The sequence below is a fragment of the Crocuta crocuta genome, unplaced genomic scaffold (genome assembly GCF_008692635.1).
Source record: "Crocuta crocuta isolate KB4526 unplaced genomic scaffold, BGI_CrCroc_1.0 scaffold168, whole genome shotgun sequence".
Classification (NCBI taxonomy): Eukaryota; Metazoa; Chordata; class Mammalia; order Carnivora; family Hyaenidae; genus Crocuta; species Crocuta crocuta.
This window is the reverse complement of record NW_027532591.1, coordinates 4967934-4983776: the sequence shown is the minus strand read 5'-3', so window position 1 is coordinate 4983776 and position 15843 is coordinate 4967934. Positions and strand designations below refer to the sequence as shown.

The 15843-nt window shown below is 42.4% G+C and overlaps 1 protein-coding gene across 1 annotated transcript in view; it reads left to right on the top strand.

Moving 5' to 3' along the window:
- Positions 1-7171: 7171 nt before the first annotated feature.
- The window catches only part of COA7 (cytochrome c oxidase assembly factor 7), a 14635-nt gene continuing 5963 nt past the window's right edge, over positions 7172-15843 (top strand). Inside the window, exons 1-2 of the mRNA XM_077779711.1 lie at positions 7172-7331; positions 10828-10968. Coding sequence (XP_077635837.1) covers positions 7226-7331; positions 10828-10968 — 247 coding nt within the window. The 5' untranslated portion in view covers positions 7172-7225. The remainder of the gene's footprint in view (positions 7332-10827; positions 10969-15843) is intronic.

Here is a 15843-nt window from a genome sequence, read left to right as displayed (position 1 = left end):
ACACCAAAAACTGTGGCAAATATTTATTTATTTGTGTAAGAATTTCTGTAGGATATATTCTTGGAAGTTGAATATCTAGGTCAAAATATAAGTACATTTTAATGACACCAGAAACACAGGCAACAAAAACAAAAATAAACATGTGGGATTATATCAAACTAAAAACGGTCTGCATTGGGGTGCCTGGCTGGCTCAGTCAATAAAGCATGCAACTCTTGGTCTTGGAGTCATGAGTTCCAACCCCATGCTGGGCATAGAGATTACTAAAAATAAATAATTTTTTTAAAAAAAGTTCACTGCAAAGAAAATAATCAACAGAATGAAAAGGTTGTGGGGGGGAATGTTTGCAAACTAGATATTTGATAAAGGGTTGATCACCAGGATATATGGGAAACTCTTACAATTCAATAGCAGAAAACTGATAGCCTGATTTAAAAATGAGCTAGGGATTCAAGAGGATATTTCTACAAAGATGCAAAAATAGCTGATAGGTATATTAAAAGATGCTCAAAACCACACATCAGGAAAATGTAAATCAGAACCACAATGAGATACTGCTTTACACCAGTCAGGATGGCTATTATCAGAAAAAACAAGATGGGGGGCTCCTTAGTGGCTCAGCTGGTTGAGTTATGGCTTAGGTTATGATCTCACTGTTAGTGAGTTTGAGCTCTGTGGTGACAGCTGGGAGCCTGGAGACTGCTTTGGATTCTGTGTTTCCCTTTCTCTCTCTCTGACCCCCCCATCCCACTTGTGCTCTGTCTCTCTGTCTCTCTCTCTCAAAAATAAATAAACAGTAAAAAATTTTAAAAGAAAAAACAAGGGTGTGCCTCAGTGGCTCTGATGTTAAGCATCTGACTTCGGCTCAGGTCATAATCTCATGGCTCATGAGTTCCAGTTCTGCTTGGGATGAGCACCACTTCAGGTAAAAACACGCAGGAGTCTCAGGTGAGCCCTGCTTCTCTCTCTCGCTCTCTTTCTGCCTCTTGCTCACTTGTGCCTTCTTCCTCTCTCTCAAAAAAAAATGCTTAAGGGGCACCTGGATGGCTCAGGTGGTTGAGTGTCCAACTTTGGCTCAGGGCATGATCTGATGGTTTGTCAGTTCGAGCTCCATGTTGGGCTCTGTGCTGACAGCTCAGAGCAGGCTCTCGGATTCTGTGTCCCCTCTCTCTCTGCCCCTCCCCTGCTCACATGCTGCCTCTCTTTCTCTCTCTTTCAAAAATAAAAAATAAACATTAAAAATTTTTAAAAACAAAACAAGACAAGAAGTGTTGCTGAGGCGTGCCTGGGTGGTTCAGTCGGTTAAGCATCCAACTCTTGATCTCAGCTCAGGTCTTGATCTCAGAGTCGTGAGTTCAAGTCCCACATTGGGCTCCACACTAGGTGTGAAAAAAGAAGAAGAAGAAGAAGAAGAAGAAGAAGAAGAAGAAGAAGAAGAAAAGGAAGGAGAGAAGGAAGAAGTATTGTCAAGGATAGTGACAAAATGGAACTCTAAGAGAGAGAGAGAGATGGGCAAACCAAGAAACGAACTCTTAACCATAAAGAAAATGATAGTTACCATATGGGAGGTGGGAGGGGGGAATGGGTTAAATAAGTGATGGGGATTAAGGAGGACGCTGGTTGGGATTGTAAGGAAGTGTTGTAAGGAAGTGTTGAATCATTGAATTGTACAACTGAAACTAATATCACACTGAGTTAACTGACTGGAATTTAAATAAAAACTTTAAAAAAAGAAATTGGAGCACTTGCAATCTGTTGATAAGAAGGCAAAATGGGGCAGCCACTATGGAAAAGAGTATGGAGGTTCTTCAAAATATTAAAAATGGAATCATCTTATGATCCAGCAATCCCACTTCTAGCTATTTCCACAAAATAAGTGAAACACCTTGAAGAGATATTTGCATCCCCATGTTGACTGCAGCACTATTCACAGTAACCAAGATGTGGAAACAACCTAACTGTCCTTGACAGGCAGACAGATAAACAAAACGTAGATGATACATACAATGGAATACTATTCAGCCTTTAAAAAGAAGGAGGGGCCCTTGGGTGGCTCACTTGGTTAGGGTTGACCTCAGCTCAGGTAATGATCCCATGTGGTGGGTTCAAGTTCTCCATCGAGCTCTGTGCTCAACGCTCAGAGCCTGGAGTCTGCTTCAGATTGTGTGTCTCCTTCTCTCTCTGCCCATTCCCCAGCTCACACTCTATCTGTCTGTCTCTCTCAAAAATAAATAAACATTAAAAAATTATAAAGAAGGAAATTCTTCAACATTGCTACAACATGGATAAAACTTGAGGATATTATGCTAAGTGAAATGAGCCAGTCACAGAAAGACAAATACTACATAATTCCATTTATATGAGGGATCTGATGCAGTCAGATTCTTAGACTCAAATTGTAGAATGGTGGTTGCCAGGAACTGGGGAAATGGAAAATTACTAATCAAGGGCATACAGTTTCAGTTAAGAAAGATGAATAAGCTCTAGAAATCTCTTGTACAACACTATACATTGTACCTACAGCCAACAATAATATATTGTGCACTTAAAAATTTATTAAGAAGGTAGATCTCATGTTAAGTGTTCTTACCACAATGAAATGAAATTCAAGCAAGCAAACAAAAATATGAAGTGGTGGGGCACCTGGGTACTTCAGTCAGTTTAGCGTCTGACTCTTGATATCAGCTCAGGTCATGATTTCATGGTTCATGGGACTGAGCTCCATGTCAGTGTGGAACCTGCTTGGGATTTTCTGTCTCCTTTCTCTGCCTCTCCCCTGCTCACACATGCATGCTCTCTTTCTCTCAAAATAAATAAACTTTAAAAAATTAAAAAAAATATGAACTGGCTACAGCATTTTGCATTCCAAACAGATACGTATATAAGGGTTCCAGTTTTTTTATATTCTCATCAACACTTGGTATTGTTTGTCTTATTGATTATAGCCATTCTAGTAGTTGTGTAGTGATATCTCAATGCAGCTTTTTGTTTTTTTTGGGGTTTTTTTTTTTTTGCATTTCTCCATGCTGGATGTCTCTTTCTTTTTTTCTTTCTTTCTTTCTTTCTTTCTTTCTTTCTTTCTTTCTTTCTTTCTTTCTTTCTTTTTAATGAGAGAGAGAGTATGTGCATGAGCTGGGGAGAGGGACAGAGGGGGAGAGAGAGAATGAAAGGGGGAGAGAGAGAATGAAAGAGAGAGAGAGAGAAAGGGAGGGAGGGAGAGAATCTTAACCAGGCTCCATGCCCAGCACGGACCATGATGCGGGGCTCAATCCTACAACCCCAGGATCATGACCTGAGCTGAAATCAAGAGTCAGACATCCAAGCACCTGAGCTACCCACACACCACTTTGCTGGATGTCTTTTTGTGTGCTTGTTACCTATCCATATGTCTCTGGTGAAATGTCTACTCAAATTTTTTGCTTATTTTTTAAAATGTCTTCTGGGGCACCTAGGTGGTCAGACACTAGGTTGAAAAACCAACTTTTGATTTTTTAAAAATTTTGTTTAATGTTTATTTATTTTTGAGACAGAGAGAGACAGAGTGTGAGCAGGGGAGGAGCAGAGAGACACACTCAGAATCTGAAGCAGGCTCCAGGCTCTGAGCTATCAGCACAGAACCTGATGCGGGGCTCGAACCCACAAATTGTGAGATGATGACCTTAGCCGAAGTTGAATGCTTAACTGACTGAGTCACCCAGGCACCTCTTACTCTTGATTTTGGCTCAGGTTGTGATCTCATAGTTTTGTCAGTTCGAGCTCTGCATCTGGCTCTATACTGGCAGCTCAAAGCCTGCTTGAGCTTCTCTGTCTCCCTCTTTCTCTCCTCCTCCCCACTCACTGTGTCTCTCTCAAAATAAATGAATAAACTTAAAAAATTAAAATGAAATAAAATAAATTAAAATATATTGTTATTGTTGAGTTGTAGGAGTTCTCTACATATTCAAGGATACAAGTCCATTGTGGGATAGGTGGTTTGCAATTTTTTTCTCCCACCCTCAAAATATATATCAGCACATTTAAATGTTAATAAATGTTACTGAGTTGCTCTCCAAAAAGAAGACATTAATTTACATTCCCACCAATACTATATGAGAATGGCCATGTCGCAACATCCTAACACAGGATGCCAATCTGTGTTGATCTGAGAGATGAAAATGATATCATTTTTTTGTTAAGCATGGTACAGCTTGTAGACACCGTTTACAAGTGTTTAAAAAAAAATGAGGTTAATTTACAAAAAGCATGTATTCATGTATTACTTGAATAATTAAATAAGTTTAAAAAGTAAACATGAACATTTATAAGAATAAGGAGGAATAAATCTATGGAGATAAGGACAAGACTAAAAAAAGAAGCTGGCTACCTTTTTGATGACACTAAATTTCCTTTTAAATATGTGACTTCATACTTGGCCCAGACTGTCTTCCATGTTTTCCCCAACTCTCTAGCACCCTCTACTGCCCAGGTGGGCTCATTTTAATGTAATTCAGCTAAGCAAATGATTAAAGGAAAAGTATTTGTGGCATGCCCCTGACCTTGGCTATCTACATCATCTTCACCAAGCCTTTCTCTGTTCTTGACCCTGTGACTGGCACAAGGGCCCAAAAGCTCACAGTGTCATGGGGGACACTGACTTTCATACCATTATGGGCATGACAATAAACATTTCTGGAACAGGAATGACTCTGAGCCAGGCACTCTGCTAAGCATACTGCACACGTGAACTTTTAGTCCTATTGACAGCCACAGGGATTTTCATTTACAGAAGAGGAATCAAGCTCACAAATGTGATTGGTTCAAGGTAACTACTTAGTGAACATGGGACACGCATGGATTCCGATTAAGATCTGTCTGTCCTCAAAAAAAAAAAAAAGTCTGTCCTCCAAAGCCAGTCTTTTCCTACTATATTATACCAGAATAAAAAATGGTATGGAACACTGAAGTGGGAGTATTTAAATCTACTTTGGGGGATGTGTGGCTGTTGCACCTGGGAAGACTCTACAGAGGAGAGAATCTCTGATTTGAGCAGAGAAGGGAGGGTAAGGCCTTAAGAGCCGCAGTAAACAGGGACACAAACCGAGGACCTATTCAGGGATCAGAGGGTTGAATGGGGTGTGGGGAAAGAGAGGTATGATATGAAGCTAGAATCTGATTGTACCAGAGCCTTGAAGGCCAGGATAAGGAAGTTGGGCTCAAAATCAAAGGTCAGGGTTTCCCTTCCAGGATTATGAGTACTGAGGGGTCTTCCAAGGTGATCAGAGGTATGAGAAACCACATGAAAATGTGACATATCACTTGGAATGTCAGTTTTACTGAAGCGCTTGGGAGAAGGCAATCTTGTGTTTTCCTATAAAAGATATATTATGGACTTTAATATATGATTTAATGTGAAATCATAAGAATTTTAAAAATAAAATTGGGGGGGGCACCTGGGTGGCTCAGTTAAGTGTCTGACTTCAGCTCAGGTCATGATCTCACGGTTCACAAGTTTGAGCCCTGCGTTGGGCTCTGTGCTGACAGCTTAAAGCCTGGAACCTGCTTTGGATTCTCTGTCTCCTTTTCTCTCTGCCCTTCCCCCACTTGTGCTCTTTCTCTCAGAAATAAATATTTAAAAATATTTAAAAAACAAAATAAAATAAAACTTGGACTTCAAAGACATTTCCCAGTTACAGTAACCTGCCCACCAATAAGGAAGCCATTGGAAGTAGTCCACTCTCTGATGCCTTTTGGGATAGGTTAATAGTGGAGTCATTGGGGAAGCAGTGCTGTAGGTGATGAGAAACCATGGATTAAGTACCACTGAGGATTCTAGAACAGGGCTGACTGGGACTCAAAGACAAACAGGATCTGATTGTCTTTGGAGAGCTTTCAGTCTAGGCTTTATGGAACTGATGATTCTGTGCAAGACAAAGCAAAAACCAGGTGAAGTTTCTTTCCTCTGGCCCATCTCCTTCACATGTTCCTCTTGTACCATATGCACTTTTATTTAAAAAAGTATTTATCACACCACTATTCTCTCACTTCCTGTGCAATCTTGGACAATTTACTTATCTGTAACTCAGTTTCCTCATCTGCAGAATGGGGATAATAATACCTCCCCATGGTGTCACAATGAGGGTCATAGTGAGAATCAAATGAAATTTGGATAAAATCTCTGAGAATAGAATCTGGAACAAAGTTCAACACTGTTTAAGGAGTAGCTATTATAATAGAATTATTACTATAACCTCTGTAGCTCCTGTGTTCCAGTAATAATCTTCCATTGCCATTCATTTCTTAGGTCATTCGGGTTGGGGGTGGGTGGTGGGGGATAGGTCTGGGAGGCAAGTACAGATGAACCAGACTTGTCATTGCACAGACTTCAGAATATTGGTTTGTGCAGCAATACCTAACATATAGCAATACCTAACACAAATTCTGAGTAGATGCTCAGAATGCTTGCTGAATGAATAAACAATATCTTCCCACTAAACTGCAAGCTCTTTAAAGGCAGGGACCATACTTCCTAGCTGTTGTGTTACTGGAACCAAGCCCTGGGTGAGGCACACAGTAGGCACTTACAGATTGCCGAACAAACGAATCAATGAATGAAGAAATAAACTGCAGGCAGAAAATCATTACGGCACAAAGCTGGCACAGAAAAAAAGTGCTGCAGAAAGACTGTCATCACTTTTAGGAAAGGAGTGAACAAGAGACGTTGCAGCCAAAGGTTTTTAAAAAAAAAGGTTTTAATAAAAAAAATAAAAAAAATAAAAATAAATAAATAAATAAAATTAAAAAAGGTTTTAAGCTAAAGGTTTAAAAGCTTGAGGCCTTGGGGCGCCTGGGCGGCTTAGTCGGTTAAGCGTCCGGCTTTCGCTTAGGTCATGATCTCGCGGTTCGTGGGTTCGAGTCCCGCGTCGGGCTCTGTGCTGACTGCCAGCTCAGAGCCTGGAGCCTGTTTCAGAGTCTGTCACTCCCTCTCTCTCTGACCCTCCCCTGCTCACGCTGTCTTTCTCTCTCTCCTAGAAATAAATAAAAACATTAAAAAAAAAAAAGCTTTAGGCCTCAACGGCTCAAGGACGTAGGTTCGCCGCACTCCCCCTTCCGGGACACCGGAGAGCGCAGACCTCGTGGCCCGCCCCTCCCAGGCTCCGCCCCTCCGCCGGCTCACGTGACCGGGGGGCGGGTGTGCAGAACGTTCAGGGGAGGAGCGGCCGGCTAAAGTCTGGAGCTAGCTGGGGCCATGGCGGGCGTGGTGGACTTCCAGGACGAGGAGCAGGTGAAGTCCTTTCTGGAGAACATGGAGGTGGAGTGCAACTACCAATGCTACCGCGAGAAGGACCCGAACGGTGAGCGCCGCCAGCGCAGCCTGGGGACACGTGGGGACGCATGGGGGAGGGGAAGCGGCCGGGGCCAGACGGGTCACTAGCAACCGCTGGAAGGGTCTCCGGCCGGAGACTCGTCGGGACGCGATGGGATGATGACGACGTTGTGTGTGTTGGGGAGGAACGGGTTGGGTTCCTCGAGGACCTGCGGGGAACGCAGCGGCGGAATACGAGGAGGGACCGAGCCTGGAGGCCGGGGCGCGTGCGAAGAGAAATGCTTGGGTGCTGGAGGTGGAGGGATGGGGATACATCAGTGAACAGATAAAATTCCCTGTCCTTCTGGAACTTCCATTCTAGTGGAGGGAATTGGACAATAAACGTGAGGAAATACATGAAATTGTGTGTTAGAATCTAGCCGTTAGTGCAATGGGAAAAAAGACTGACGTGTAGGGAGTTGAGGAGGGCAGTTTTGAATTAAGTGGTCAGAGGTAGTCATTAAGAAAGTGATATTTGAACAAAGCCTTGAAGAAGGTAGGGAGATCTATGCTAGGCAGAGGTAACATCTAGTGAAAAGGCCCTGAGGCATGAATGTGCCTCTTGTGTTCTGGGAACATTGAGTTGACTTGAGTGTGTGGGTGGATAGTGGTGTCCAAAGGAGGCCACCCGGAGCAGCCTGGTGTGGGCTCACCCACCAGGTGAATGGTTTATGAAAAAAAAAGAAATGACACTAGTCTTACCTTTAAAAAAATTTTTTTTAATGTTTTATTTATTTTTGAGAGACAGCGTGAGCAGGGGAGGGTCAGAGAGAGATGGAGACACAGAATCCAAAACAGGCTCTAGGCTCTGAGCTAGCTGTCAGCACAGAGCCTGACCCAGGGCTTGAACCCACCAACCGCGAGATCATGACCTGAGCTGAAGTCAGACATTTAACCGACTGAGCCACCCAGGCACCCCTAGTCTTACCTTTTAATAGCTTGCAGTCTGGTTTCCAGAATATGATATAGCTACTTCTTGAAGCTGACCAACTAACCAGGGTGGCTCTGCAGTATGATGGCTGAACAAGAACCCAGGGTGGTTCTTTGAGGGCTCTCCTGTGTCCTAAGTGGAGTGGGAGTCGCTGAGGAGCAGGATTGTTGGGGAGTGCTTCTCCGGGGAGCTCAGGAGGAGCGGGCAAGCATTGATTATGGAGTGGGGGGAGAAGTAAAGAATGCTTCTGGAAGGTTGAAGTGAGACTGTAGTTAGAAATAAGATTGAAGAGTGAAGTGTGTCAGGCCTTGAATGCCAAGGTAAGGCATTTCAACTATTCTGTAGGCTCTGGAGAACCATGCGTGTTTTTGAGGAAAGAGTTCATGGTAACGTACTCTGGAGAGTATACCAAGCATTGGAATGAGGAAGGGTGGGCATGCAAGGACGGGCTGCAACACTTTAGATGCAGAGCTCGAGAGGAGGCAATAGTGACTATACCTACTGTCCTTTGAAGTCATCATGATCTCTTACCAGGATAACTGAAATAATCTTCTAACTTGATTCTCTGTTTGCATGCTGACTCCCTTAAAATCTGTTCTTTGCCCTCAAACTGATAGTTAAATTTTCATTTTGTTCTATTAAATGACAACATGTTTGTTGTCACCGTTACTGGATTGTACCCCCTCATGCATTTTGTTATTTCATATTCATCTGGGCATATACAAACATAATTTAATTTTTAATGTTTACTTACTTTTGAGAGAGAGACAGAGCATGAGCAGGGGAGGGGCAGAGAGAGAGGGAGACACAGAATCAAAACAGAGTCCAGGCTCCCAGCTGTCAATGAAGGATCTAATGTGGGGCTCGAAATCATAAACTGAGATCACGACCCAAGCTGAAGTCAGACTCTTAACTGACTGAGCTACCCAGGTGCCCCCTGGAATAACCTTTTAAAAATGCAAATTAAATCATATCACTGCCCTTCTTAATTTCTTTAAAATACCCCTTTATTTAAAAAAAATTTTTTTTTAATGTTTTATTTCCGAGAGAGAGAGAGAGCGTGAGAGCTTGAGCAGGGGAGGGTCAGAGAAAGAGGGAGACCCAGAATCAGAAACAGGCTCTAGGCTCTCAGCTGGCTGTCCACACAGAGCCCGACGTGGGGCTTGAACCCACGAACTGTGAGATCATGACCTGAGCCGAAGTCAGATGCTTAACTGACTGAGCCACCCAGGTGCCCCAATACCCATTTATTTTTGAGAGATAGAGACAGAGCGGAAGTGGGGCAGGGGCAGAGAGAGAGGGAGACACAGAGTCCATAGCAGGCTCCAGGTTCTGAGCTGTCAGCACAGAGCCTGACGCTGGGCTCAAACCCATGAACGTGAGATCATGACCTGAGCCGAAGTCGGACACTCAAACCACTGAGCCACCCAGGCAACCCTATCACTACCCTTCTTAAAATCCTCAAGTGATTTGCCATTGACCTGGAATAAAACCCTCACTCTTTCTTGTGTTCCACAATGCCCTGTTATCTGGTGTCTGTCTTTCTCTCTTCATTTCCTACCCCTTTTCTCCTTGATCCAGCCACGTTATACCTTATTTGTACCAAGCTTATTCCCTCTTTGGGGTCTTTTAATTTACTGTTTCTTGTGCCTGGGACTTTCTGCCCCCTTCCTGTTTCATTGTCTTTAAATCATTAGTTCATTCTTGTTATTTACATTTCAGCTCAGATATCACAGTCCTAGGTCCTCCCTGATTGCCCAGTCTTATAACTTTTCCTTCCAGCAGTGTGTACAACATACTATCTTATCCTGTTATGTTTCAATCATACAACATTTGTTACTGTTTAAATGTATCTTAAAAAATATAAATGCATCTTGCTCACCTATTTACTTATTTTTTCCTCTCCTCCAGAATGTAATTTTTAGGAGAGGAAGTAACTGTATTCCCACCGTCCAGAACAGTGTTTGGTACATGGCTGCACATAGATGCCCAAATATTTGTTGAAGGAAAATTAATGAGATGAGTGTCGTTTAGGATGAAGAAGGGACAGGAGAGAGATTTTAAGAGGCTCACTAGGACTAGAGACTGCTAAAAAGAGTCTATTTCCAACTCCTTTAGTAGCTACCATTTCTACTCAGTCTTTGGGCTTCCTATTCTCAGCCTGGCTGAGAAATATAGTCATGGAAACACCCCTTTCTTGCTACTACAAAGACTAGCCCATGGACCCTTTTGGTTTTCAGTGTTTTTTTGCTGAACTTCCTGGGAAGTTCCAAAGGTAGCAAAACTTCAGTCATGGAAGTCAGTGGGTCCTGGCCCCGGCTAACAGGGAGCAGAAGGGCTCCACCAGAATGGCTGGGGAGTGGTGGAGTCAGAATAGCAGCCATGGGCTCCTCAGCATGTACACCGCTCAGCCATGGCTAAGGACAGACAATGCCAGTTTTAAGAATGGCTGAATACCACCTGCATTCTTTGTAGTGAGGTCATCTTTCTACACCTTTAGGAAGCTGCTNCCCCCAACCCCACATGAAGAACAGCTCATGCCTTCTCCTCACAGGATGCTATCGGTTGGTGGACTATTTGGAAGGGATCCAGAAGAATTTTGAGGAGGCTGCCAAGGTGCTGAAGTTCAACTGTGAAGAGAACAAACACAGTGATAGCTGCTATAAACTGGGCGCCTATTATGTGACCGGAAAAGGTAAGGCGATGCCTGCTTTCTTTGGTCATTGTCATTGATAATAGTGCTGGCATCACATCCTGAGCCTCGTGCTGAAGGGTCTTCACTGGCCAGGCTATGGGGAAGCACATTGTAGGGAGATTTGGAGAGAGTTCAGCAGAGGGATAGGAGGAAGAACACAGCCTTTCGAGTTAGGCAGACCTTATTAATAAGTAGTGGGACCTTGACCCAGTCACTCTAACTCTGCCTCAGTTATATCACCTGTAGAATGGAGAAAAAAATAGTGCTTGCTATTTAAGTAATATTAAAGAAGTATAATGAGATAATGCAGGTAAAGACATCAGCATGTGCTTGGCACAGAGGAAGGGACCAGTAATTAATTCTCTACCATATTTTTTCTCCTCTTCCCTAATTGCAGTTATCGCTATAGTAGTGAGTACTGTTTAATTTATCTATTGCTAAATAAGAAATTATTCCAACAAACTTATTATTTCACATGGTTTCCATAGGTCAGGAATTTGGAATTGGCTTAGCCATATGCCTCAGGGCCTCTAATGAGGATGCTGTTAAGACATTAGCCAGGGAACTGGGGCTGTAGTCATTCGAGGGCTTGACTGGAGCTAGAGTTTCCAGTTCTAAGATGGCTCACTCACCTGTTAGGAAAGGCTTCTGTTCCTTTCTAGCTGTTATCAAGAGACCTCAGTTCCTTGTGACAGGAGTCTGTCTAGGGGGCTGCTTATGTGTCATTTTGACATGGCATCTTGCTTTCCTCCACAGTGAGTGATGCAAAAGAGAGAGCTGGATGGAATCCACAGTGTCTTTTATGAACTACCCTTGGAAGTCATGTTTTTCATTTCTATCACATTCTGTTTGTTGGAAGTGAATCAGTCCAGCGCACACTAACAGGAGAGAACTAACATCCAGGCTTTTGAAGGAAGGAATAGCAAAGAATTTATGGGCATATTTTTTTTTTTTTTTTTTTACAAATAGTTTATTGTCAAATTAGTTTCCACATAACACTTAGTGCTCATCCTATGGGCATATTTTAAAAACACCACAAATAGAGAATATGAGCTTTGACAGGCAACTGGCTTTTTTGCTCACTACATGAACTTCTTGAGATGGTATGATTCATTGATCCCTTGTGCCCAATGCCCAGCCAAGCCTGGTTAGAAAGATCCTCAATGAAAGTTTGATGAAGACAGTGTCTTTTTAATTCTCTGGAGTTGTGTGGACTATTTCTGCTTTCATGTGGAACCTGGGGCCTGTAGTAGTCTCTATTTCGAAGAAAGTTTAGCATCAGTGGGAATATCAGCTTCCCCTGATGGAGCAGAGAGGCATTTTTTTTTAACCTAATAATTCTCCTAGAGTCCTTTCCTAAGGAAATAACTGGAAATGCAAATAAAAGTTATGTGAAAAGATTCCATAGTATTATTTATCTGGCAAAATATTTTTAATTAACTCACAGTTTACAAGTAATACATAATTTCATTATATTAATGATTTAAAAAAAAATAACAACAACCCAAAACCTGTTTGCCAACAGTAGCAGCTTAGTTAAAATAAATAATGTTACCTCCAGTGGATGGAGTGTTAAATTGTCCATTAAAAAGTAATGCTTCTTTCTTTTGTTTATTTATTTTTGAGATAGTGCAAGTGGGGGAGGAGCACAGAGAGGGGGGCAGAAGAGCTGAAGGGGGTTCTGTGCTGACAGGCTGACAGCAGCAGACTTGACGTGAGGCTCTAACTCATAGACTGTGAGATCATGAGCTGAGCTGGTGAATGTCCGACTTAAGTAATCTCTACACGCAACATGGGGCTCAAACTCACAATCCTGAGATTAAGAATTGTGTGCTCTACCAGCTGAGCCAGCCAGGCATCCCCCACCCCTTTATTTTTANGAGATCATGACCTGAGCGAAAGTCGGACGCTTAACCGACTAAGCCACCCAGGCGCCCCTGAATTCCTTATTGAATTAGGGAAACGAAAGAGGCTCTTAGTATTTTGCCTAATAGGAGAAATTATTTTCTCTTATTAGACAAATGTATGTGATTAATGATTGTACATTGAGACTTTTTTCTCTTAAATAGTACTTTAATGAGCACACTTTTACTATCTTCAGTAAAAGAGTGAATTACATAGGGACCAGTAGAGGCGGGGAAGAAGGACAGTAATACCTGTTACTCCTGGGAGAGCTTGAGAAGCATCTTCAGAGAGACATAAAAATACTGTAGTGGTCCCTGCTGGGAGTGTGTGTTCAGTGTTGATGCAGGGGGTGCTGTCGCAGAAGAGGTGGCATTGAAACTGGTCCTTGAAGGACAGAATGTAGTTTGTTTGGTGGAAGTAGTAAAAACAGTTATCTCAGGCAGAGAGAAGGTATGCGGGTGTGAAAGAACACAGAGTGTTTAGAGATCAGTACTTAATCCTGTTGAATTTCTCTGGGTGTTCAAACCAAAGTGGTCACAGAAGATCCTGTTAGCTGATCCTTGCTACTCAAGCCCTTTTGGATTGCTGTTTAGCAGACCTTGGGCCCTGCCATGTCTAAAAGCCAAAACTGTTGACTCTTTCTGCCTAGATCTGAGCCAAAGAATTTTCCAGTCTTTTTGCTTTTACCCTCTTTTCCTAAAAAATCACCCAGTGTCCTTTCTTGACACAGACTGGTTAAAAACTCTTCTTTTTACCAAGGATAGCTTGGGGCAACGGAAAGAGTGGGAGGCCAGAGAACCCACTTTTAGACAGTGTAGCATCAGGCAAGGCCTTTTCTTTCTATAAGCAGCAGATTCTTTGTTGAGAAAATTAGAGTAATGAAGTCCACTCATACCTTCTTCATAGGATTTTTCTGAGCATCAGATGAGAATAGATGTGACTGTTAAATTGTAAAACATTTAGCAATGTGAACAGGTCTGGTTGTGCTGAAGACGTTACTTTGGATTGTACACTTTGAGTGTGCACACCTAAGGAGTACTTTGGCCAAATGTTTTCATATAGGAAATCAGCTTTGAACTATTTTTGTGAAGCAATCTACATGTCCTATGAAAAGAAGCAGAAGTTAACTCTGACACATGTCTTTTTGAGGAAATATGCAGCCAATAAAATAGATATTAAGAAGGGTTTCTTTTTTTATATATATACATTTTTTTAACATTTATTTATTTTTGAGAGACAGAGACAAAGCACAAGCAGAGGAGGGGCAGAGAGAGAGGGAGACACAAAATCTGAAGCAGGCTCCAGGCTCTGAGCTGTCAGCACAGTGCCTGATGTGGGGCTTGAACCCATGAGCTGTGAGATCATGACCCAAGCTGAAGTCGACGCTTAACCAACTGAGCCACCCAGGTGCCCCAAGAAGGATTTCTAATGGGGAATGAAGAAGGGTCATGATTATAACATGTAAAAAGACCAAATTGGGGCTCCTAGCTGGATCAGTCAATAGAGTATGGGACTCTCGATCTCAGGATTGTGAGTTTGAGCCCCATCTTGGGTACAGAGATTACTTTAAAAAACAAAATGAAACAAACAAACAAAAAAAACCCCACAGACCAAACTACATAAAAAACTACATAAAGCTAGGAGGAAATACAAAAATTAAGTATTGATGGTCTTTAGGTGGTGGTAACAATAGATAATTTTTGTCCCCTTCTGTTTAAGAGTCTTCAATTTCCTATTCTAAAAAATGGGATTACTCTAGAGGAGGAGATGAAGGCTAAGATAAGTTGATGACAATTGCAAATGAATCTTTTATCTAAAAAAATTTATTTATTTGAGAGAGAGAGAGCATAAGTGGGGGAGAGGGGCAGAGGGAGAGAGAGCACATCTTATGCAGGCTCTATACTCAACATAGAGCCTGACATGGGGCTTGATCCCACAACCCTGGGATCATGACCTAAGCTGAAATTGAGTTTGACACTCAACTGACTGAGCCACCCAGGTGCCCTACAAACAAATCTTTTATCTCTAATCTAGATTGCTCTTACAAGCTCCAGAGCACATTTAGCTGATTTTTTATTAGACCTTTCTACTTGGAATTATCATAGGGATGTCAGGCTTTATAAATCAGAGGCAACTGGGTGGCCAGTCATTTAAGTATCTGACTTCGACTCACTTCATGATCTCATGGCTCGTGAGTTCAGGCCCCAGAAACTACCTCTGAATGCTGTATATTCTAAGTTCAGGATTGCAGACCTGGAACCTTTAACTTTTAGATTGTGTAGCTGAGGCAGAGAGTTATTTGTTGTGTACTATGTTTGCTGTACGTTTGTCTTATGGTTTCTCTACTAAAAACTCTTTATTTTTATTTTTATTTTATTTTAAAGAGAGAGAGAGTGCTCTTATAAGTGGGGAAGAGGAACACAGAGAGAGAGAGAGAGAGAGAGAGAGAGAGACTCCCAAACAGGCTCCATGCTCAGAGAGAGAGAGAGAGAGAGAGAGAGAGAGAGAGAGAGACTCCCAAACAGGCTCCATGCTCAGTGCAGAGCCTGAGGCAGGGCTCAATCCCATGACCCTGGCATCATGACCTGAGCCAAATTCCAGAGTCAGGTGCTCAAGTAAGCCACCCAGGTGCCCCAAAAACATGTTAATTTTAAATTTTACTTTATTTTTATGTTAGAGAAAGAGAAAAAAGTTGGGGAGAGGGGCAGAAATAGGGAGAGAGAGAGAGAGAGAGAGACTCCCAAACAGGCTCCATGCTCAGTGCAGAGCCTGAGGCAGGGCTCAATCCCATGACCCTGGCATCATGACCTGAGCCAAATTCCAGAGTCAGGTGCTCAAGTAAGCCACCCAGGTGCCCCAAAAACATGTTAATTTTAAATTTTACTTTATTTTTATGTTAGAGAAAGAGAAAAAAGTTGGGGAGAGGGGCAGAAATAGGGAGAGAGAGAGAGAGAGAGAGAGAGAGAGAGA